Genomic DNA, 24,316 nt, shown 5'->3' on the forward strand with positions numbered 1-24,316 from the left:
TCTCCTTCCAAGCAAGGGTTAAGATGCTGACAGGCCAAGAGAAGGAGGAAGATATATCTGTGATGAGTTCATATCTGTCAAGTGGAAAGTGAAGGGCACGGACTCGCAGTATCCATCGGCTCGTACTGATAGGGCCAAGGATGGATTTCCTGGAGTCACCTGTGCCGGGAGCTCCGCGAATCCATCACTGCGGCGGGTGACTCCGTTTTCACGCGGCAGGCTCCTCCATCACCACGTGTAAACCAGCCATTTATTAATTTTTGCAACAAGTACTCAACTTCATTACTCACTTTCGAGATCGCACACCGTGTTTACATAATCTTTCTCCGGCTACAAGAGTCTCTCGCAGCAATATCCCCGGGCAGCCGGCACGGTGAGATACCGGGCGTAGTTAGGGATGGCAGTGCTACAAACCTACGAAGCGGTGTAATTAGGCTGCCCCGGGGCCTGCCGCCGCTCTCTGCTGCAAGGACTCCTGGAATGCGATGTCAAAATCTGCATGCAGGATGCTGACCAGTAATGTGCGTTTTAACTTAGCACGGCAAATAAAACTGCACGCCATATGGCTGATTAGAAATCTTCTCTCCTTCTCTAAACAGCTGGGTGAGTAACAGCAAGGAGAAGCGGTTGGCAGCTGTAGACTCTGAGCTACACTGCTGCTGCAAAAGGGAGTCTGTGCTTCCACAGGTATGCACCTGAGACAGAGGTGAGGGGTCCCTCTCTCTGGAGGAGGGAGCACCAGCAGCCAGGTGTCCCCCCGCCCCACAACAGGGTCCTCCATTGGCCCAGGGTACACAGGCTCATTTTGCATTTTGTCAATACAAATTCTAAGGTCTTCCAGGGAAAAAATGCTGCCCCGGGTGCTGGGTAAAAGGAAAAAAATCCAAAACGCAATACAAGCAGCGATTTTTTTTTCCACAATGGAGTTGCTACTCTTGGACAAGAGCCGCTGCCTCCCGTGTGCACCTGACCCTTCTCTCTCTCTATCCAGGCGGAGCTGGCAGGGAGCCTGGCTCGACTTCTTCATGTTCCCTGGCAGGTGCCTCAGCAGGGTCTCTGCACACACCTGTGATGTGTGCCACATCCTTGGCCCAAGCCACTGTGACTCCCACAGCCCCCGGGGCACCTCTGGCCACCCTCAGCTGTGCGGCCCCTTCCCATCATGCAGGGCTCGGTGGTAGCCTGTGAAGGGCTCCTCTCCCTGTGCACACAGGTCTCCTGGGGCGTCTGGGGACCCTGACAGTGGTCCTACAAACAGGGCTTGCTCCCCGGAGCACCACCTATGCCTAGGATGTCCTTGAGTTTGCTTTATATGGCTTTGAAATTCTTCATAACTCAACAGCGGGACCCACATTTGTGCTGCACATCAAGCCCTGCAAACTGTGGAGCCGGCCCTGCCTGTGAACCCCCTATAAAAGGAAGGGTGGCTCGACAGGCGCCTCTTAGCCAGGTGACCCAAGAATCATCATCAGTGGCCAGAAAGGCCGACTGTCTGTGCCCCGATAACTCAATGAGCTTGGCCCTGACCTGCTCTTCCTCTCATGCACCTGCAATCCCAATGGAACCATGGGAAAGAAGCAGATCAACTTGACCTGAAAGATGGTCTCTAAAACACCTGAGCAGGACTCCTCCAAACTGCAGAGGTCAACAGAAACACGGGGAGTCTTAGACACAGTCACAGTCAAGTGAAAACGAGACGTACGTAGGACAGCAGGTAGAGGATGTGGGGTTGCTTTCTGAACCTTCTGTTCAATGTTGCTATGAACTGAAAGCAATCCTTAAATATATATGCATTTATTGATAAACAAACAAAAAACCTCAGTGGCAAATGTGCTCCTGGGTGGGATTTCTAGAACAGGCCATTAGGCAACAGACGAGGAAATCTGAGCAAAGGCTGGGCTTCAGTTCTTGACAAGGCATTGGTTCAACGTCACCAGCGCTCGGGTGACATTAACAGGGTAGGCAGGGTGCAGGGTATACGGATACTTTGTACTCTCCTTGCAACTTGTCAGAATCCTAAGACTATCCTCAAATAAAAGGTTGTTTACAAGTGGCTCCTCCATCAAAGCCGGGTGAGAGCAAGGTGGCAGGTGCCAAGCCCTCCCCGTGCAGTGACCACCGCTCCCGGGGAGGCTGCTGTAGGCGGCAGCCAAAGTGGGATGATAGTCGATGGAATAATACCTCCAGGTTTTGGGTTACGTGCCTCCCCCGCTGGAGAGCCCGGATGCTGCTGAGGTCTCTGGGTGCTTCGCCATACGCTGAATAGCATGCTTCTGACAGCGAATCACACCTGGGGACGATGTGGGGGTGGCGGCAGGCTGGGGACAGTCTAAGGAAAGTAGAATTTGCTGTATCCCATTTGCAACCTGCAGCTGCCATCCCTCGCTGGGGCCCCGTGGGGCTCGGAGGTGCCCTTTCCTAATGTCCCGTGGAGAGCGTGGGAGCCAGGAGGGCCATCCCTAGAGGAGCAGCTGCGCAGGTGTGTAGAGGGGACCTCTGGGATCTGCAGCATTGCCATCGTTAAGGGTTGCGGGATTCCCTTGTGGGGTACCTGCCTCTGTCAGCCAGGGGTTGTTGGTCATCTCAGAAGAAGGGTGGGGCCCTGGTGTATCCCAGGCTTGTCACGTTCCCCTGTGAACCCAAGGGCAGAGAGAGGTCTGAGAAAGCCGGGTTCCCTGGCGTTTTCTTGCCTTCTGCATTTGTGTGTGATACGAGACGCCCAACAGCACTGCTCCCCACTGCACACTGAGGCTGTGGCAGCCCATGGCAGGAGGCCAGTCGGCAGCAGCACCGGCCACAGCCCCTCTAGGACCCAGGAAAGCGGGGCCTCTGCTTTGGTGGAGCGAGGCTGGCACCCTGGACCTCCAAGGCTCTTCCCCACTCCATCCCCAGGCACTCGCTGCCTCTCTCTGCACCGGCTTCCCCTCAAGCCCACACCTGGGCACCTGCCCTCCACCTCCACCAAGAAGCCAGACGCCTTCCCCAAGCCCTGTTGGGTCTACACCATGAAAGTGACATCTCGACAGGCTGGGCCTCACGGTTTGCATGCACTGCTCAGTACACACACCCTCCTCCCGGGCTAGGAACGTGTGCAGCGGACGGAGGACAGGTGTGCTGGATTAGCCCTGCGCTGTGCCCAGTGTGGCTGGCAGTCCCCAGTGCACACATAGGCAGCAGCTGCAGACACTCGGCGCTATGAGCAGATGGGGTGTGGCCCACCAGCAGCTGACCCAGAGGTCCTTCCTCTTCAACATTCTGGCTGCAGGGTGTGGCCCACACTCTCTGCCTCCCTGAGCAATCAGAATTAGTCCCTGCCCCCTCCCAGCCCCAAGCCATCCCAGGCTCCCTGGCTGCCAGCACTGGCAGGGATGCGTTTGGAAGTCAGGTAGAGATTCCACTTCTAAAGGGCACGGGACAGGCTCCGAGGACAACATCAGGATCCTAACACAGCCTGCTGGGTGGCAGGGCTGTTCCGGAATTTCCGTCCCTGGCAAAAATCATGTGGTGCTTCTTGTCATGGGCGGGGAAACACTGAAAAAATGTGTGGGGGCCGGCGCTGTGGCACAGCGGGTTAACACCCTGGCCTGAAGCGCCGGCATCCTATATGGGCGTTGGTTCTAGTCCCAGCTGCTCCACTTCCGATCCAGCTCTCTGCTATGGCCTGGGAAAGCAGTGGAACATGGCCCAAGTCCTTGGGCCCCTGCACCTGCGTGGGAGACCTGGAAGAAGCTCCTGGCTCCTGGTTTCGTATGGGCGCAGCTCTGGTGCACCATCTGGGGAGTGAACCATCGGATGGAGGACCTCTCTCTCTCTGCCTCTCCTCTCTCTGTGTAACTTTGCCTTACAAATAAATTTTTTTTTTAAAAAGTGTGGACACAATCCAATGACCCAACGACCAATGATAGGATAAAGAAATGTGCTACGTCCATACGATGGAATATCACTCAGCGTCACGCAGGAAGGAAACTCCGTCTCAGGCAACACTACGGGTGACCCTCGGAGACACTACGCTAAGCCACAAAAAGACAAAGCCGCACGATTCGCTGCATATGGAGTACCCAGGGTAGTGAAACTCAAGCTCAGGTACAGCAGAGATTCCGGGGGCAGAGGGACAGGAAGTGTGGGGGAGGGGTGACTGCCGAAGGGGTAGGGGGCTTCATGTGGGCAAGATGGAGAGCTCGGCGGCCACACGGCGGCATTGGCTGCACAGCACCGGGAATGCATTCAGCTGGTTAAGACGGTAAATTCCCTGTTATGTGTTCTTTACCACAATCGTCATAAAAAGTGTCTATGGAGCCCCTACCAGGTGCCAGGCACTGCTGTAGCCACTGGTGATGGACTGGATGGAGCAGGTGCACCAAAGCCCTATCGTCCTGGGGCTCACACCAGGGGGAAGCAAACAACCAAACAAGAATGCTTCCCAAAGTCCTGAGAGATGGTGACACAGAGTCACCAGACACAGGGTCACCATCCAGACAAGTGGCGAAGCCACTGACAATGGAGCAGAGAGTGAGATGGAGCCAGCTCCACAGCAGTCTTTGTCAAAAACATGCCAGAGACATGACAGGCAATGCAAGGACCACCAAGGGACAGGCTTCATGCAACTGAGGACAGAGAGAAGGTCCTGGGACCTCAGCTGGCCCGAAGACGAAGAGTGAGCAATTATGGGGCCTTGTGAGCTGTGGACTTTACCCCACGAGGTAGGAGTGGGCAGTCATTGGGGAGCTTAAGCATGGGAGGGGTATGGCTCCAATGGCCCCTCCCACACCTGCGCCAACAACCTTACTCCCCCACCGTCCCTGACAGCTCCAGGTGGTATTGGGCATGTCACTGCTCCCGAGGGCTGTGTCCCTAGGGACTCCCAGAATGCCCTGGGCAGCCACCGCTAACAGAATTGGCTTCTGAACTCCCATGGAGCCTCTGCTTGCCTGGTAAGGAGCTGAGATGAGGAGGAGGAGCCAGCTCTGTGCTCTCTCCCTGGCAGGCTCCCACTTTTTGCAAGAGTCAAGGCTCTCTGTCCCCCACAAAGTTCCCTGGAGCCTCCCAGCATCCTAAGGGCTCCCACCTCCTGCAGACGACGCCATTTCCACATCTACGAACCCAAGAGAGGACAGGTGACTCCAAGCACCCAGCCACACAGACTCCGAGCAGAAGCCGGGCAGAGCCGACACGTGATCCCCTTCTCCATGCAATTTCCAGAAAACCGTTCAACACATTCCTGGCTGTCCTGACCCAGCCCATTCTACCCTAACGCCTTCTGTTAGAAGATTCCTGATGTTGTGGCTGGTAGGAGGCAGGCTGGAATGTCGGGGAGAAGAGATGCTTACGTCACGTGCACACCGAGGAAATGACAAGTCCTTCAATCTTGATCTGCTCAAGGCACAGTGCCCAGCTGGCCCCCAGGCTCCAGCCAGATCGACACTCCCAGCTGGCTGCTGTTTGTAGGGGACCCCGCTGTGGAGACCCTCCCTCGTGATGAGTTCTATAAGGTTCACTTCTATCTCCTGACGTGTGCACCCCTGCACCATCCACAGTGGCCACAACACATGGCCAGCAAACAGCAAAAGTGTCTGCAAGGTCACACTGCAGCAAAGCTGAAGCTTTTAAACACTCTGCACGTGGAGGCTGTGGCACCTATGGTGTTTGGCTCTATCCTGCTGCCATGGCTCCCAACAAGCACCTGTTGGTGAGGCTGCTCCTCTGCCCATGAGTGCCAAGAAGGAGGGGCACAGAGAGAAAAATTGTACCCTTGGAACCACCTCCGAGACTCATGAAGGAGGGTGTTCATAAGGAGAAAGGAGTTGGCCATGGAGCCAAGGTCAATACTGTCCCATGGGGTGTCTCATGGCTGACGGCACCACCACGAGGGTTTGATTTCAGAGCCACACTCCTCTATCCTGTGTCCCAGTCCCCCACATTCTCTCCTGCACCAGGGAGACCCACTCAGCTCCCAGTGACCCCCACAGCAGATCCACAGTGGCTTGAGGCTCTTAGGCACCTGGAGGAGAGTGGCGGGAATGAGCCCGGTTGCTGGACAAGTGCCCTTTGTGCTGGGACAGCACATGTCACCCCACTCCACATAAGCTAGCAGGTGTTCCCTGCTCAGCCACTGTGTCCTCAGCTCTGCCCTGGGCACCATGAGGGGACTGCAACTGAGGACAATGCGAGTTCAGTGCTTGTGGAGCTCAAGAAATGAACTCCGGGTATGCGGCTGGGTGAGCTCCAGATCAGATGTGCCCTGGATGGGGACCTCAGAGCTCCAAGTCCCAGCTTGAGACCGTGGCAGGCATGGCTGTGAGGTGCTGGAAGGCAGGGTTTTCTGCATTTGCCAACACGCGGAGGAGCCAAACCTGCTGCCTGAGGCAGAGGTAGCCCTGGGGCGGGGAGACCCCCTTGGGGAATTCTGAGGTTCTAGAAGAGGGTGCACGGCCAGGCTCAGAGCCCAGCTGCTCTCCCTGCAGGGAGGGTGGAGGTCACCACAGCCAGCCAAGCCAACCCTCAATAACAAGCCACCACACTGCCCAGCACACACATCCTGACCCACACAACACACACTCCGGCCCACGCCCACACAGGCAAACACAGGCAGCACACACATGCCAACACATGTGTCTACTAACACACAAACTTACACTCACGCACTCAACACAGAGCCCAACACCTCTAACGACACACACACACACACACATATTGTTCCACATATCTCCACACACACATATACCCTTTCCTAACCCATGTGTCAACACACAGATATGCACAACCACATGGTTACACCAAGTCTGCACACCCAATACCACATCTTAACGCACAGTAGCCACAAACACACACTGTATTCCCATTCCAGCCCCTCTCACCCACACACACAACAAGACGCATACGCCCACCCATTCGCATACCAACACATCCCTAGCCCAAGACACACACCCCAGCACATGGCTAAAGCCTGACACACAAGCATACACACATACACACACACCCTCAGCAACCTACAGCCAAAATCCTAAGCCCACTTACAGATAGACAGCCAACTATACCACCCCTAGACACTCAGCTACATTCTACATCCACAGGAAATGATGCAGCTGACCTACCTCCCCAGCCCTGGGCGCTGCCCCCAGAGGACCTGCGCTGGGACCAGGGCACAGTGACAGCCCACAGCATCGGGCTTCGTGGGGCCAGTGTGATGCGACTGCGTGGTGGCTCAGCCTGTGGTGCCAGGGGAGGCGCAACAACAAAGAACTCAGCCGCCTCCTCTGGAAGCCTTCCCAGCTGAGAATCCTGCCCCCCTAATTTACACCTCAGAGGACGGACTGACCTGCGAGGAGGATTAGAGACCTCCTCTTTCTCTTTCTCTTCATCTCCCAGTGGGGGACCCCTCTTCTGGAGAAAGAGTGGGATGGGAGGGAGCCAGCTGGGGTTGGGGGAGGGAACTGTGAGTGTGCCTGCAGGACTTGTGCCTGCCGGTGCCAGCAGTGTCTCTCTGCCTGCGTGTCCCCTTCTCTAGCCACCACCAACGCCCCCAGGCCACTTTACCACGTGGAGCTGCACAGGAGGGCATGCAAGGGTCAGCAGGGCATCGCGGCTCTGAAGGAGAGTGGGGAAACTGAGACTCAGGCAAGCTCACACAGGTGCGCTGTGTCACATGCCTCAGCTCCACCTCGAGGCCACACTCCTGTGGCCTCTCAGGGCCATTTCCCCTTTCCTACTCCCTGTCTTGAGCACTGGCGACCTGCTGCACGTGTGAACTTGAACGTGGGCTGGGGGATTCCTGCAACCATAGCTTCAGGAGCTGCTTCAAGGGCAAGTATGGGGCTCAGGCGGGTCCCAGTCAGTCATGGGCTGAGTACAGCAGGTGCAGGGCTCGCCGCCTTCCTTGCTTCTTTTCCAGGAGACCTGTGAGGATGAACCCCACTGAGATAGGCAGGCAGGGAAGGAGTCCTCTGTCTCCTGGAGCCTGGTCCCACAGGAGCTGGGCTTTGTCAGGCTTGAGCTGCACACACAGCAAGCTGGGTTCTGCCTTCTGCTGTGCTCACCCCACTCTCAGCACAACCCACAGTGGAATCGAAAGGCAAGAGTCCAGAAAGATGTGGGTTCAAATCCAGCCCTGCTGCTTCCTAGCGTTGCGAGTCCCCAGGCCTTGGCTTGCAGCCCTGGTGACGTTCTCTCCTCTCCAGTGCAGATACTTTGTGAGAGCAGACTCCTGGGGATGCCTGAGAAATGTGGGGACAGCAACAGGAGTCAGAGCCCAGGGCAGGGTCTACAGCCCACCTGCTTTGCCTCTAGGAGGGGAGGGAGTCCTGGGAGACTCCATTGGAGCTGCTGAATGCACCCCACGCAGGGTCAGATCAACCTCCAGGAGCCACCGAACCCCTGCAGTTACAGCTGCAGTTAATGTGGGTGTGACAGTGGGCAGAGTGGACCACCCTGTACTGAGCCCACACCAAGGAAGCAGCAGCCGTGACTGCCCCCTCCATGGGAAAGGGTGTGGCAACAACAGCTGATGCCACCATCTTTCTGGGGACACAGGCAAATGACAACCGGAGTTAAGGGGGCTCGGCCAGTGAAGTGCTGTGCCCCTGGTGCTGTGCTCCTCCTGAGGGCCAATCTCTGGGCCAAGCTCCCCACCTTGCCAAAGTTGGTTTTGCATTGCATGGTGTAGAAACAGCAATCACAGCAGACTCCGTTGAGTGTGCACCTGCTGATGCTGGGGTCTGTGCTGAGCACTTAACAGAGACGCAAGTGCTCTTTCATCCCGTTTTGACAATGAGGCGCTCAAGGCACAGACAGGCCAAAGCACCCTTGCTGGGCCACAAGGCCTGAGAGCCTACCCCAGAGTTCTCAGCCAGGACTACCACAGTTTCCTGCTTTGAGGCAGCCCTGCCAGTGTAGTCCTAGGGACCAGGAGAGCAAACCTGTAGCAGCGCTGGGTGCAGCAAGACCCTGGGGGTGCCCCTGTGGCTGCTGGACTTTGCCCCCATGACATCTGGGGGGGACAGGTGGTGGCACAAGGCCCAAGGGGAAGGGAGGCAGAAGGGGGGCTCCTTGGCCCTACTGCCCTCTGGGCACAGCAGTCTTCAGAAATAACATAAGACTCAGATGCAAAAATAAGCCAGACATCTATGAAATCCTCAGGCCCTGTGCCTCCAAGGTCTCCGCCCAAGTGACAGAAGATGACAGCTTGCACAGCTACCTCTGGGCTGGGCATTTGGTGAGATGCCCACAGCCCACAGTGGAGCACCTGGCTTCAACCCGTGGCTCCAGTTCCTGCTGAGGCAGACTCTGGGGGCAGGGGTGATGGCTCAGGTGACAGGTTCCTGTCCCCAGAGGCGATGCTTGGACTGAGTTCCCAGCTCCTGACTTTAGCCCTGCCCAGCTCAGCTCCAGGTAGGCATTCTGCACATTTAGAGAGTGAACCAAGGGATGTGAGCTGTGTGTGTGTGTGTGTGTATGTGTGTTTCTGCCTCCCAGGCCAAGGAAAGAAACAGATGAGAAGGAAGGGCTGGGGAGTGGAGAAGAGGAGGGGACGGGAAGAGGTGACTGCAGCTGGGAGGGAGGCGAGGGCCAGGGCCTCTGCAGGCTGAAAGGCCTCACTGTCTTTGCTCTTTTCCACCCGACTCCTGCCATGCGGATGAAACCGCCGAGGCCCAGAGAAGGGAAGCCAGGCTCCCAACTTCCAGCAGAGCGGCTGGAACCTAAAAACACGCGTGGGGCCACGACACACTGCTCCAAGCCGTCTCTCACACATCAGGTAGTGTACTGGCCTCTGACCTGCCAGCCAGGCGTCTGACGATCGATTCCATTAGAGGCTCGTCATGGGCTTGGCGTGACTGCTTCCGCCCGACCTCACACGGCTCGGGCCGGTTCCCGCCCCGCCTCCCAAAAGTGCCCACACTCAGTGGTACCCACAGTGTCCGGGCCCCTGGGCCAATGCCACAGATGGAGGAGGATGTGACATCACAGGTGCTTCCAAAAGCTCATGGAAAATGGGATTTGCTTGGCTCAATGATTCTGAAATGCAGGCAACGTTCTTCTAGAACACTCATTTTCCGTGAACTTTATGAAGACCCCTCCTAGATACCGTTTCCATTTTTTTTTTTTTTACAAGATAGAGTTAGACAGTGAGAGAGAGAGAGACAGAGAGAAAGGCCTTCCTTCCATTGGTTCACCCCCCCAAATGGCTGCTAGAGCCGGAGCTACGCCAATCTGAAGCCAGGAGCCAGGTGCTTCCTCCTGGTCTCCCACATGGGTGCAGGGTCCAAGCACTTGGGCCATCCTCCACTACCCTCCCGGGCCACAGCAGAGAGTTGGACTGGAAGAGAAGCAACTGGGACTAGAACCTGGTGCCCATATGGGATGCCGGTGCTGCAGGTGGAGGATTAACCAAGTGAGCCACGGTGCCAGCCCCTGTTTCCATTTCTCCACAGACTTTTCTGTCACCCCATAATGGGGGTGGGAGGAGGGCAAGGTACAGGCCGTCCAATCAACCTAGCCAGTCCCCTGTGGGGCAAGTGCAACAGCTCCTGACTTAGGCTTCCCACCAGGTCCAGTGGACAAAGCCTGGGCCCTCCTTCTCAGCATGGGGTCCAGTGGGAGACCACCGGACCAGCCGCCCGCCTGCCCCGTGCTGATCCCAGCTCTCAGGCCACACAGAAGTGACAGCCTGCTCAAGGGCTCAGAAGGTGGAGTCGGGAACCTGCCCCTCCCAAACCTGCTCTGGGCCACCGTCTTGCCTCTGCCTGGCTGCCCGCGCCAAGGACCCCCTTCCCCGGCCAGGGAACCCGCCATGCCTCGGACACTCACTCTCATCCTACTCCGTCTTGCTCACTTCCCTCCAGACCTGAGGTGGGGTCGGGGGCTGGGGGTGGGAGACCCTTCCTCAGAGGATCCCAGGGCCTCTTCCATGTACAACAACCCACTAATGTAGACTCAAGTTCAGAGCCAGGGAAACAGGAAGGCTGTCAGACCGTCCAGCTGGGGACACGTGTCTGCTTCCTCCAGGAAGCCACCGGAATTGGCTGATTCTAAGAGGGAAAGCATGTTACTCGTCATTGGGAGGTTCCTGACCCGTTCGAGGTCCCTGAGGAACAAACGCGGGTACCAATGGCATCCAACAACCCCCGAGCTCACACTCCGAGTTATCGATCTTCCCCCTCTGCGCAGGCTGTGAGCGCCTGTGTGCTGCGCTGTGTCTCCACCCACCTTTGCATCCCCAGTACTGAGGACACCGCTTGGTGTTCAGAACCTGCTTGCTAAGCAGCCCATCCTTCCATGAATACACAGATGAATTAATGATGGAGCACAGGGAGGAGTGTATTTATGAATGAACAAGTGAGTCAGAGGACGCTGGTGTGGGAGCTGCTCAGTCCCAGGCAGAGACTTCAGGATGGTCTTAGGAGGAGTTTTCCAGCAGAGAGACTCCAGCTCAGGGAGAAACGGCCTCAAGCCGCAGCCGCTGCAGGTAACGGGCGACACCTGTGCAGCCCCAGGGTGGCCTTCCTGGGCCTGGAGAGGGAGAGTCCGCCTGCCAGGCCTCTCTCCTAAGCATAGGACCCGCAGACGGTCACCACCCGCAGAACACAAGCTCTGCCGAAATGCTCGCCCAGGGCAGCAAGTGCTGTGCTTGGCATCAGGGGGTTGGCCAAGTCATTTTACAGATGGCAATTTTTTCTTTCCTTCTCCAGATTTCCAATCTTTCCTCAAGGAGCTTGTACAAGCCTTGAAAAAAAAGGGGGGTGGGGATGGTAACTCCTTGGACAGGAATATACCAACAACAGCTCACGGGCCAAATCCAACCTGTCACCTGTTTTTGCAAATAAAGTTTTATTGGAACAGCGTTACACTCTTTCATGTATGGCAGAAGTGGGATCATGTAGCCTGCAAAGCCTAACACACTTATTATGCTGACCCTTGTGTGAAATATCAGTGCAGTCCAGTAAGGACTTAGACAGACATCTGGACAGTACAATCCTTTCTTGGCTAAACAGGTGCATCAAGAAGACCCGAGTGGTTTGAACCAAAATACTCACCGTGGCTATCTCTAAGAGGCATGCATTTTTAAAGCATGCATTTTAAAAGATGCACATATTTATTTGAAAGAGTTACAGGGGCCAGAATTGTCGCATAGCAGGCAATGCAGCCACCCCAGACACCACTATCTTGTATGGGCACTGAAGTTCCAGTTGCTCCACTTCTGATCCAGCTCCCTGCTAATTGCCTGAGAAAAGCATAGGAGGATGGCCCAAGTGTCTGGGCCCCTGCTATCCCTGTGGGAGACCCAAAAGAAGCTGCTGGCTCTTGGCTTCAGCCTGGCCTAGTGCTGGCCATTGTGGACCTCTGGGAAGTGAACCAGTGCATGGAAGATCTATTTCTCTCTCTCTCTCTCTCTCTCTCTCTTTCATATCTTTCCTCTCTCATCTCTTCCCTCTCTCTCTCTGTAACTCTGACTTCCAAAATAAATAAATAAATCTTTTTGAAAGCATGAAAGAGGTAGAGAGAGAGGGAAGGAGGGAGGGAGAGAGGGAGGGATAGATAGCTTCTATCTGCTAATTCACTCTCCAAATGGCCACAAAGGCTGCTAGACAGAAGCCAGGACCTGGAACTCCATCCAGTTCTCCCACATGGGTGCAGGGGCCAAAGCACTTGGGCTGACTTGCGGTGCTTTCCCAGGTACATTAACAGGGAACTGGATTGAAAGCAGAACAATGGGACAATGGGATTCTGGCATCAAAGCGGCAGCTTAACCCACTGCACCACAACGCCAGCCCCTAAAATATGCACTTGAAAAATATTTTTTACGCATGTTTAGCTTTTAGATGTCCAAGATGAACAAGACCTATCTTATAGTTTAAAAATGATTAAAAGGTCATTCAACACCACCAGCCACCAAGTCTGTGAGTGCCCTCCTGCAGGAGGCCGAGCAGAAAGGTTTTGAAGGTCACGAACAAGGACATCTCCTGGGGGGTCAGACCCCAGTGGGAAAGGGACACACAGTGCCTGGCTCCACTCCCCCACCAGGGATCATGTCACACAGTGCCACTGCTGAGGCATCACTGCAATAGTAAAGTAGAAATGATTAGAAGAAGAAGAAGAAAACACCTATTGTCGCAATGAAGTCAACCAAATACACTTAGCCGTGGCAATCGGGAGACGGGTGTGTGCACCAAGCTTCAAGGAGAGGATCAACCCCCACGCTTGATGTTGGTGTCAACGTCAAGCTGGTTGGAAGGGCTCCAAAATGCCTCTCAAGATGATTGAAGACGGGCAAGGGTGTCCTAAAGCCACAGACGACAAGCACAGAGGTACAAGCTTCTGGACATTGCTTTAACGAAGAGCAGGGGACACTCGGTGTCTCGCGGGCGGTGGAGCCGAGGGCACACAGGAGGAAGGAAAGCAAGGCTAGGGAAAGGTCCCACCCGGGGCATCTGGGCGAGGGAGGGGATGGATCGCTCTCTGGAGCGTCCCAGCCCCCAGGCACCCAGAGAGCGGACAGAGGCTCCCCAAAGGTTCACACTGGCTCACCAAGAAAGCTGAAAACTGACCCGGTGGAGAGCCAAGCCCGCACACATCCATCAAGTCGGCATCCTGGCTGGGTACCCTCAGGGGGAGGGCCGCTCCCCCATGTGGCGTGGTGGGCAGCCCCGCCAAGGAGTCAGCTTGTGCTGTGCCTCTCACTTCTCCCAGACACATGCCACATGTCACACAACACCCCAAGGCTGACAGCAACACAGAGATGGGTCCCACCCCAAGCTCAGCCTTGGACAACTTCCTCTCCGAGGGGTGTAACACCAGCAGGCCAGCGAATCCGCCTGGACGGATGGCTGCCCTTGTTGCTTGCACAGCTCCTGTTCTGCCGGGGGGGCCCACCCCACCCAGCAGGTCGCGGGAGGTGGCATTCACGCACCCATTGTTCTGGGACTCCGCAGCAGGTGTTGTGTCAAATCTCTCTGCTTAGCTTGGCTCTGTCACCGGCCAAGCCACCATGTTCTAGAGCCTGTGCCCCCAGCACGTGGACAGGCACAGTGTTGGTCCCTTCCGTCATGTCGATCACCGGGGCTGGCTCCATGCCATCACAGCCAGGGCAGCCAAAGTCTCCGGTGAAGACAGCGCTCGAAACACAAAGCAAAATAAATAGTTGTAAGTGCAGCCCCGGAAAGCAAGTGTGCTCCAGACAAAGAGAAAATAAGCCAGGCTTGAAGTCCAGGTGCACACGGAGGGGGCCCCTAGTACCGCCCCCACCCCACCCCCCGGCCTGCTCAGGTGCTGCCCAAGAAAAAGGCCTGCCCAAGCCTTGCTCCCCAACATTCCTCTGGGGAGGGCCCACGGATTTCTAGAAGAGCTTTCCACATGGTGCCTGGCTGTGCGGTGCCAGACTCCACAGCTTAGGTAAATGTTGCTATGGCCCCGTCCTGCCAACAAAAGGCACCAGGGCCCCCCGCTCCTCTCAGCTCCAGCGACGCTCACTTCCCGGGGAGATCACAGAGTTCCCCTACCACCGCCACCACCTGCAAGCCCACCTTCTGCCCTGCACCCCTCGGGAGGGCCCTCTTCCTCTCTGTGTGTGCAAGCCCGGTCCGCAGCTGTGGCACAATGCCTCTCGGATGCCGACAGAGGAGCCCAGAAGGGCAGCGGGCAGACCCCAGGGTCACAGATGGCAAAGGTTCCAGCCCCATCATCATGAGTTCAGGAAGCTTGCACAGACCCAATCTCCCGATCCCTGCAGGTGCTTCTCCACCCGTGCCACCCCGCTCGGAACAGCGCCGCGGTTAAAGGCGCCCGCTGCTCACTCCCCGGCTTTTCCAGGCTCCGGCGCTTCCCAAACGATCCCCTACTGCATTCCTCTGCGTTCCAACTCCAGACCCTCCATCAGGCTCTCTCTGAGAATCCAGCAGAGACCGCAGGATTCCAGTGAAACAGAAGTGCAGTCCTGCCCTGACCCCTTCGAGGCATCGGGGGCCACCTTCCAGCACTTTCTCTCAGAGGAGCAGCAGACCTTTCCTACCTTGCCTTCCCCAGGAGGGAACTCCCCATGACAGGGTCACAGAACTTGAGAGAGAGAAGGGACTGGATGCATCGGCATCCTTGGGGGGGGGGGGTTGCAGGAGGACCCCAAGCCACCCTCTGAAGAGGGGCAGCCCCACAACACGGTGGGTGTCATTTCCCTGTTACCTGAAGGCACAGGCAGCCAGCGGGTGGAAGGCAGCCCCTGGAAGCTTACGAGACCCGCTCTAGCCAAGGGACAGGATGGCTGCTTGCCAATCAAACTGCTAATTCCAGCCCCAACACAGCCGAGGTGGCGGCCAGGGCCTGAGCCCGGCACCAACCGTTCCACTTACTGGGAAGCACACAGCGAATGCTCCAGGCTCCATTTTGGACATGGACTGACTAATCCGCTGCCTTCTTGTAACCTGTGCCCAGCTGATCTGTGTTTTCCTGATTACCCCTGAACTCAGATCTCAGAGAATATACCCATTCCTCGTGTCAACACGCATCAGGAAGGCACGCCCCACAGAGCTCTTGAAACGTCTCAGGCAGGGCTCCGTGGGCAGGAACGCTAACCAGAAGCACATGTGGAGGAAAAGAGAGGCGTCCACTCTGAAGATGGGTAAACTGAGGCTGTGTGGGGGACACAGGCAAGGCTTGGGGGTCCTTGGCCCCTGGTCTGACCCTTTGCACCTCAGATGGCTTCCTGTGAACCTACCGGAACCCAAGGAGGGCTCTGCAACCTGGGATTTCACATTGCACATCCCTGACGTCACACCCCCAATTCAAAGACCTCTGTAGCCCGTACAATCCCCCCTTTTTCTGAGATGCTAAGAGACAGGCAGCATCGGCACCCCCAGCCCGAGGAAGTGGGAGTTATCACTCCATGCAAAGGGTTAAGAGAGACAGCAGGAACCCCCGAGTGTCCCAGAGCACTCCCCAGCAGTTGCTGTGAAACACAAGATAATAAAACTTCACGAAGTGAGCGGGAAGTTTATAAAAAGGAGCTGCGTGTTGGCGATCGGCTCTCGGGGAAGGAGGGAGGCAACGCGACAGCCCCAGAGTAAGCAGTACCTGAGAGCCATGTGGGACGCGGCATCAGCAGGCTGCCCGGGGTGGACGGAGCACCTGCAGAAAGGCGAGGACCCAGACAGCGAGGTCACTGGGGCCTCTGACCCTTGTCACATCTGATGTCGCCCCAACCCCCCCACCACCCCCACCCCACATCAGCGCAGGCAGGCAGCCACCTGGGCCTGCGGCTCAGAGGCAGGGCCTTGGCCACCGTCCGTCTGGGCACAGCTTCGGCACACACAAGCAGAGCCCCGTAAATCTCCGCAAACATGGAGGCCGCCTGCACACACTCCCACGGCAGGGACGCGCGCGGGCTGCATATGGCGCTGGGCTTTAACAGCTGAGCTTTAAAAAAAAGTGCAGCTTTTCATCTCACTGAACCAGCTCCCAACCTAGGAGGTGGGGAGGGGGCCGGGGAGCCAGGGGACAGTCCGGGGACAGGTCCGGGAGAAACAGAAGCCGGGGTGGGCAGAGGCAGCCCTGGACGCTACGTCTGATTTGATACGGAATTTCAGCCTAGTGTCTGCTCCAAAAAAAAAAAAAAAAAAAAAAAACACCCTCTGGAAAATGCCATGAGGTTCTCGCTTTGTCATCCCTGTTTTCAAGTTCCGAATATCATCTTAAACAGCAACCTCTTTCCCATGCTTTCCATATAAAAGTGAAGAAGCCTGTCTTGGCGGCAGTCCCTGGCTCACATGCCTCGGATCGGGGCTACCGTGCCTTAAGGACACACATAAATGGGGTCATTGTTTCCCAGGGTTCTGCCCAGCCCAGAGATTAGTGCCCACGAGGCCCGCGGGTGTCCCCCGGCTCCTTCCTCTCGCCTGCCTGGAGGTGGAAAGGAAGCCGGGAGGAACAGGAAGCAGGAGTCTGACGGGGCAGTTTTCCTGGAATTCCCTGGAAACTTTTCCTTTCTGTTTCCTCCGCTGGTAATGCCTGTCTTCGGCTCTGCAGCCAGCTCCCCTCTCCCCCCTCCCAGCCCCCTGTTGCTGCAGCCATCCCTGAGCTCCAGTATAAAGTTTGGCTTTTGCAGCAGGAAGCAGCTGGGCCAAGCAACCAGCGAATGATAATGACCTCAGAAATCTGCTGTTCGCCAGGCAACAATAGGGTGCTCAGTCTACTGGAAAATTGTGTTCATCAGCTAACTCTGCTCAGTTACTAATTGACATTGCCAAATATTTTAAGAACAATTGGAATGCACAAGCAAAAAAAAAAAAATGAAGATCTTAATCCTCAGACTTAAATTTTTTTTTTCTTTTTCCTTTTTTTTCCCCCTCCTTTTAGATGCCTGGATTTGTTTGTGTGGGCCAGGCTGTGTTGATCATGAATGGGGGGCGGGGGGGTAGGGGGGCAAGGGCTGGGGAGGGGGAGCCACACGAGGAACAGAAAGAAGATCTATCATATCACTATACACCACATGTAAATGCACGGGGGTCCGGGAGAAGAAGGCCTTTGAGGCTGTGGTCAATGGGCCTACACAGGATGGAGACCCAACATGTCAGGAATGCGGTTCAGGCAACAAAAGAAGCCCTGGCCGGGCTTTCAGCCCAGCTGATCAAATAACCCTCGCCCATCTCAAAATATTACAGCAGAGGTAGCAGGGGTTAACGATATTTTCCTCTTTGCATCTCTCCCTGGCTTTCCATTGATCATGCAACTTAGCCGACTTTATTTAATGAACAGAGGGTCAATGCATTCAATTACCCCTTCCCACCATCAGCACTTCAATTATCCCCACTCCAAAATTACGGGGAATTCGGAAGGTAACTGCCCTGTTGGATATAATGAACAGTATCGTTTCTTAGTACATTAAGTTTTAATTATTGGGAGTGTGATCTCCAAAGCAAAATCTGAAGGAAAAGAACTTTGGTCATTTCCCCAACTCCCAACAAAGCCAGGATCTGAGCCCGGGCTTAGAGGAGGTTTTAGGGAGAGATGCAAAGATGAATGCCATCAGAACCTCTGCACGCAAAGCCAGAAACGAAGAAGCCTCAAAACAGCCACCCCGCTCTCTAAATGTCATAAAAGAGTAAAATTTATAAGCTGCTGCCTTCCAAATAGTTTCCCTTTGCATTGGGCAGGGAGGCCGACATGGCATCTACGAGGGTGGGAAATTATTGGCAAATCAGATAAAAAAAAAAAAAAAGAAAAAGAAACAACCACACCAAAAATAAAACAAAAGGAAAAGATGGGGAAGTGATCTGTGTGACCAGTTTTGTCCGTTTTCTGTTAGAAAATATGACCTCTCAATTTGTCAAAGGTCCTGGTTTTCGCAGTTGATCTTAAGCTTGGTTCTCAGCAGTTTGGAAAGCCAAGAACAAACACATTTTCTGGTTCACTGGAATCATTTTCACATGTTCACTGATTCAAACATTCTTTTGCTCACATAACAAACAGCTGCATCCCACATTAGCCTAGCCAGTGACAGTCGCCCATCTCGGCAATAACTGTTTGATTGCAAACTTGACCCCCTTCTTCGTCTCGGTCTGAGCAAGACATTTTTAACAGCCACTCCGTTCCCAATCTCCTTTGCAAAGAATTACATCAGATAACAAAGGACGCCTCTGCCACTCATTGTAAGCCTTCTTCTAGAGATCTGTTCTAAGAGGCTCTGGCAAAAAGGGTTTTTATGATGAATTCAGAACTACTATCATGTTAAGAGCAGCGTTTTATAAAGAAGAATTCATTGGTTGAGATCTGAAAAAATACTTTCTCAGGCCCTACTGACCCAGTTTTCAACAAAAAAAGAATCAAGTGATGCAAATGAAGTTTTGTGACATTGTTATGCAGTCTGAGAAATTTGTAAAACCGTGTTTTCCAGTTATTTCTTAATAGAAGCCTTAATAAGTACTTCTTTCTTTACTTAAGGGCTTAAAAATGTTTTTTTTCCTCCCCTTCACCTTGCAGGCTTCTCTCTAACAGGTAATAATAAAATAGCTATTGTGTCAAGATTTTTTATTTAAATGCTTATTTTCCTCGCACTTCCTACAAGTCAGACTTGTTAGGAATAAGAGGGAAGGCTAACCAGATTTGGCTAAGAGTCCCAGATCCCAGGAAAACCTGAATGCTGCAGGCGCACAGCTGACTTGGGCTGCATATTGGTCCGCCATCAATTTTCCTACTTAGTCAGAAAATTATGAAAGGGTCTCATTTGAATATGAAGAAAACAAAGAAGTCAACCAGAAATGAAAGAATCAGTATTCACAATTGTAAAATCCTTCAATGAGGGAAACAGAAGTGAGACGATAACCACAACTCAAGTGAGAGTCTCCGTCAAGTTATAAGTACACGGCTGGTTCTTTTCAGCAAAATGGGCTCTCCCCCCCCCCCCCCCCCAGCCCAGGGTATCCAGAGAGAGGGAGGCAACAGAGAGAGGAATAGCACGGGGCTATCGCTCGGCCAGAAGCCCATCACTGATGAAGCTGAGCACTTTGGCAAGACCTTCCGGTTTCGGCAGGTCCCCGAGAGGGACTGGAGAGCTGTCAGAGTGAACTCCACGAACACTTAGGGTTTTAGTCACTTTGCCCTCTGCCCCGACAAGCTCCCAGCTCCAATCTGCAGTGAAGCTGCACCCCATGGAAGAAGCAGCGAGGAGGCCTGGCACCCGGCTGCCCCTCCTCCTGGGGAGGGGGGCTCCAGCTCCCACAAGGAGCCGGGCATCTCCAGAGCCCCAGCTTTGCCCTGCAGAGTGTTCCAGGCAGCAGTCGGTCACCCTGGTGGGACGGTACCCCTCTGCGGTGCGCTCGGCGCTGGGGGAGACTCTTCCACACTGTCTCACCAGTAATAAATCGCCAAGGAGTCCCGGACTCCAGGAGTAGACAGTGTGTTTCATGGGTATTTAAGCAGCCGCATTAAGTGCTATCGGAATCTCTGGAATGTGCAGCTCAGATTTATGCGTCGGACAATTCTTTACTGGTTTGCAATAAGCCGGCACACTCACACTTGATTTCAGTACTAATTTTGTCCCAGAAGAAGTGTAAGCTGATGACGACAAAGACGACAACCACAACAAAACTCAACTGGCGTCTACTTAATAACTGTAGCAGTGAATTACTGAATTGCCTCCCAAACTAAGAGATTTCTCAAAACTGCTAAGGGGTGGGGGTGGGGGGTAGGGAAGAAGAGAAGAAAAAACTTTTCCAAAATGACCCTCAACAGTGTGCTACCACATCTTGAACAGTGGGCAAGGCAGTGCCTCGAGGTGCCTCAAACTGTCTTTCATTTTCTAGACTTAATGGCTGATTGTAGAAATCAATGTTGCCATTAGTAACAGGGTATTTGTTATGGCATGATTTCCTCTGTTGTTAGGCTGCAGAATGATTACAGTATTAGCGAGGTGCTTTCTTTATAAAGGGCGAGAGATATAACTTTCAATTTACCATCCATTAGTAAGGGACTTTGGAAATGCGGATGAAGGCAACCTCTTACCTGCTGTTGGGTAGCGATTTTAATTTAGCAATCGTGGACGTGTGTGTGTGGGGGGGGGGGTGTCAGCCGGGGCCAGGAAGCTTCACTATTTCACAGACATTTTGATGACAGATTTCCCGTTCTGCTATTTTAGATCCCTCCAGCCGTATCCCCCGTGGAACACGGCAGGGTTTAAGACACGCGAGCAAGTATCTGTGGGGCAAACCTCTGACAGAACAAACTGGAGCTCACCCACGCCCCTCCCCCAGGTCCCACCCACCTGATGGGTAAGCCAGGAGGTCATTCTTAACTGGGATGGGCGATGGGTGTGGTCCGGTGAAGGGAACGCGCTCGTGCGCAAAGGAGGGCACTGGGGCGGGGGTGGGGGGTGGGGGGGTGGGGGGGATAAGCAAAGCCGAAGACGGTGGGCGGGCGGGAGTCTGGACCCAGGAACACCCATGCAGGGAGCCCAACGCCAGCTCCTGGTAACAGTGTACGGGGTCAAGCTGCAGATGGGTTGGGCACTGTGGCAGCCTGGCCATCCGCACCCCAGGGGAGGAAGAGGAGGTGTGCCCGGTGGACTTCCCAAGAAGCCAGTGCCCAAGGGCAGGCCAGGGAGGAGAACGCACAGCTCTTCCCTCGAGGCAGGGAAGACAGGCAGGGCCCTGCCTCCACCGCCCGCCACCCAGCCACACTGACCTCAGAGCCCGGCGGAGCTCTGGGCGCCCGCGGCGGCCCGCGTCTTCCCGGCCTACGTACCTGAGGAGGACGGCGAGGAGGGGTGCGGGCTGTCCTCCTGGGCGCTGCCGGTCTGGGAGAGGCCGCCTCCCACGCCGCTCTCCTCGGTGATGTTGGAGGAGCCGGGCGTGGTGGAGCGGCTCACCGACTGGGACTCCTGGTCGCTGCCGGAGCCGCGCCGCTCCTCCAGCCCGGCGTGCAGCCCGTCCTCGTCGCTCTTGCGGTCCCGCTTGTGGACGCGGGAGTGTACGACCACCTGGTGGTAGGTGCGGAACACCCGGCCGCAGTCGGGACACTCGGTGGGCTTCTCCTTCATGTTGCCGGGGCCCTGCAGGTTGTAGTCGAGCGTCTGGCCCAGCCCCTGGGACAAAAACTCCCGACTGCCTTCTAAGGGGTCCAGCTTGCTCGGCAAGTCCCTCGGATTGCCCACTTTCGTGCCGTGAACCAGATCAGCAGGCATTTTCTGCTTGGAGCCATCTGCCGCCACCAGCACGTACTCCCGCTTCTCCTTATCAAACAGAACTCCGGCGTTTGCCAACGCGTCTTCATGGTTGCGCTGAAGCGGATGCTCCTTGGCTAAGAAGCCGTGCTCCATGGCCATGCCCCTGGCCATGAGCTGCCAAGCCTGGTAGCTGTTCACAGGGTCCATCTCCGCAGCCTTCGCAGCCGCCTGCAGCCGCTCGATGCAGCTGGATTTCAGCGGCGGCACGAGGTTGAGGCAGCCCAGGAGCGAGTGCTTGTCGCCTCCTCCGCTGCCTGCGCCCTCTGGGAGGCCGTGGGCCACGCCGGACGCGGGCGACAGCAGCTTCCCCAGCACTTCCTTGTCCTTTAGAGCCAGCTCCCCTTTGCCGTAGAGCTGGCCAGGCTCGCCCAGGCTCGCCTTGTCTGGCGCCAGCAAGCCGCTCTGCAGGCAGGAGAGGTACCTGGAGTACAGATTGGCGTGCGCCTCCTGGGCCATGCCGCCCATGGGCACGGGCACCTCGGGCTCACTGGGGGACTTGTTCTTCACCGACAGCTTGTTGAGGTGCACCTTCATGTGGTTCTTAAGGAACCAGGGCTCTTTGAAGCGCCGGCCACAGATCTGACAGCAGTGCTCGAAGGAGTCTTTGTGCTTACGCATGTGGCCCTTGAGGAACCACGCCTGGCTGAACACCTGGCCGCACACCTCGCAGCGGAACTCGTTGGCCGACTGCTCGCCCCCGCCATTGGGGCCCTGGCCCTGGGCCGACTCGGCCGTGATGTGCGCCTTCTCCACGTGGCTGATGAGCTCCTCCTCCTGCGAGGCAGCGAAGTCGCACAGCGTGCACTTGTAGGGCTTGTGCAGGATGCGGATGTGCCGGTCCAGCTCCTCACGCTTCTTGAACTTGCCCTTGCAGAAGGTGCAGCGGAAGCCGGCCGCCGGGGCCACGGCGTCCTCCTGCGCGCTGGCCGGCTTGGGCGAGGGCACCGGATTGGTGGCGTCTGGCACGCCGTGGGCGGCGGCGGGCAGCGCCAGGCTGCAGGCGGCCAGCGGGGCCTGCGGCGCGTGCGGCAGAGGCTTGAGGTCCGGCCGCGGCTGCAGCAGGCTGCCCTTGAGCTGCTTGTCGCGCAGGATGGCCCGCTCCTCCAGCTCGTGCAGCAGGCGGTTCTCCTCGCGCACCCGCCCGCGCCCCTTGCCCAGGTTGCCCAGCTTGTGCGTCCGCAGGTGGATCTTGAGGTTGCCCTTTTGCGCGGCGCGGTGGTCGCAGTAGGGGCACTTGAAGGGCTTCTCGCCCGTGTGCGTGCGCATGTGCAGCGAGAGGATGCTGTTGAAGCGGAAGCGCTTGCCGCACAGCGGGCACGGGTACTTGCGGTTCTTGCGCGCGTCATCCTCGATGTCGCTCATCTGCGACATGATGCCCAGGTTCTGCCCGTTGAGGAACTGCTGCAGGTCCACCCGCCCGTTGAGGCTGGTGTCCACGTCGCGGCCCAGCTGGTTGGCCAGCAGCGCCATCTGACTGCCCAGGGGCTGGCCGCCCATGGGCACATGCGCCTTCTCCTCCAGGGGCGCGGGGGCCTTCTCCTCGGCGCCGGGCCGCGCGTGCAGCTCCGGGAAGGCATGGCTGAGCTGAGATGTAATCTGGTGCAACTTCTGACTCATGGCATACTGGCCGTTGAGGACCGGGCCGCTCAGGTGGGGCTCGGCTTCCGGCGCCGCCGAAGACACGCCAAGGCACAGGCTCGCTTCTTCCATCCCTGCAAAGGAAGACAAGGGTTGAGATGGGTGCCAGGAACCGTGGCTCGGCGAAGCGACGCCATGCGCTGGTGCGGAATCCGCATTTCTCGCCTTCCTCACCTACACATGATAATGCTACGGAGTTAAAGTCAAAAACAATCATAAAAAATGAATTATTAAATGCCAATTATGCAATATGGCATTGCTCCTCCAATTTGTTGTGGCGAGAGATCGTCTTCCTTGTTATTTTCTATTTACAGACTGCAATTACTCATTCGCATTTAAATTATTAATGTTTTACCACTTTCAACAACACCTAATAACAAATCAAGGGTCTGGGTGGAACATGTAGCCTCCTTTGCTTCTCATGGCAGCACCTGTACCTGTTGGTGCTGGCCAAAGTTTGCCTTACAGCAGAGTGGCTTCCCGGCTAGCCCAGAGGCCCTTGGAACTTTTGTTTCAGGGTTCTATATTCCACACACTCACCAGTCTGAGATGAAAGAGATCACTTTATGATTTGGCCAAAAAAAAAAAAAAAAAAGGAAAGGAAAGGAAAAAACCCACACGCACCAATGGCATGATATTTACTGGTACATAATAAAACAAGATAATGTTTTGGGAAAAAATAAAGTAAAGGACAGGCTTTAGAACAATAAAAGGGATTTTGCTTTAGTCAACAAAAAGTGCAGTAATATCTCATTAAGCTGATTAGTATGCTGCTTAGAAACAGTACTAGGTGCTGTAACACATGATTATAATCATAAAAATCCTTCAGTGTTTGCAAGGAAGCATTAACGAGGTATATTAAATTTTAAGGAGACTGCGAGTAGCAGCTTTGCAAACCTCAGAGATTAAGATTTAACCCTTATGTTACGAAACACTGTTACTTTGTCATTTGGTAACTGTGCCCATCCCAAGGAGGATAAA

The 24,316-nt window shown here is 55.4% G+C and overlaps 1 protein-coding gene across 7 annotated transcripts in view; it reads right to left on the minus strand.

Moving 5' to 3' along the window:
- The window catches only part of ZNF536 (zinc finger protein 536), a 457,958-nt gene that overhangs the window by 230,136 nt on the left and 203,506 nt on the right, over positions 1–24,316 (minus strand). For all 7 annotated transcript variants that reach the window (XM_051833369.2, XM_051833366.2, XM_051833363.2 and 4 more), the window contains one exon: positions 21,217–23,409. In XM_051833369.2, coding sequence (XP_051689329.2) covers positions 21,217–23,407 — 2,191 coding nt within the window. In that variant the 5' untranslated portion in view covers positions 23,408–23,409. The remainder of the gene's footprint in view (positions 1–21,216; positions 23,410–24,316) is intronic.

Source organism: Oryctolagus cuniculus, chromosome 18 (genome assembly GCF_964237555.1).
Source record: "Oryctolagus cuniculus chromosome 18, mOryCun1.1, whole genome shotgun sequence".
NCBI lineage: Eukaryota > Metazoa > Chordata > Mammalia > Lagomorpha > Leporidae > Oryctolagus > Oryctolagus cuniculus.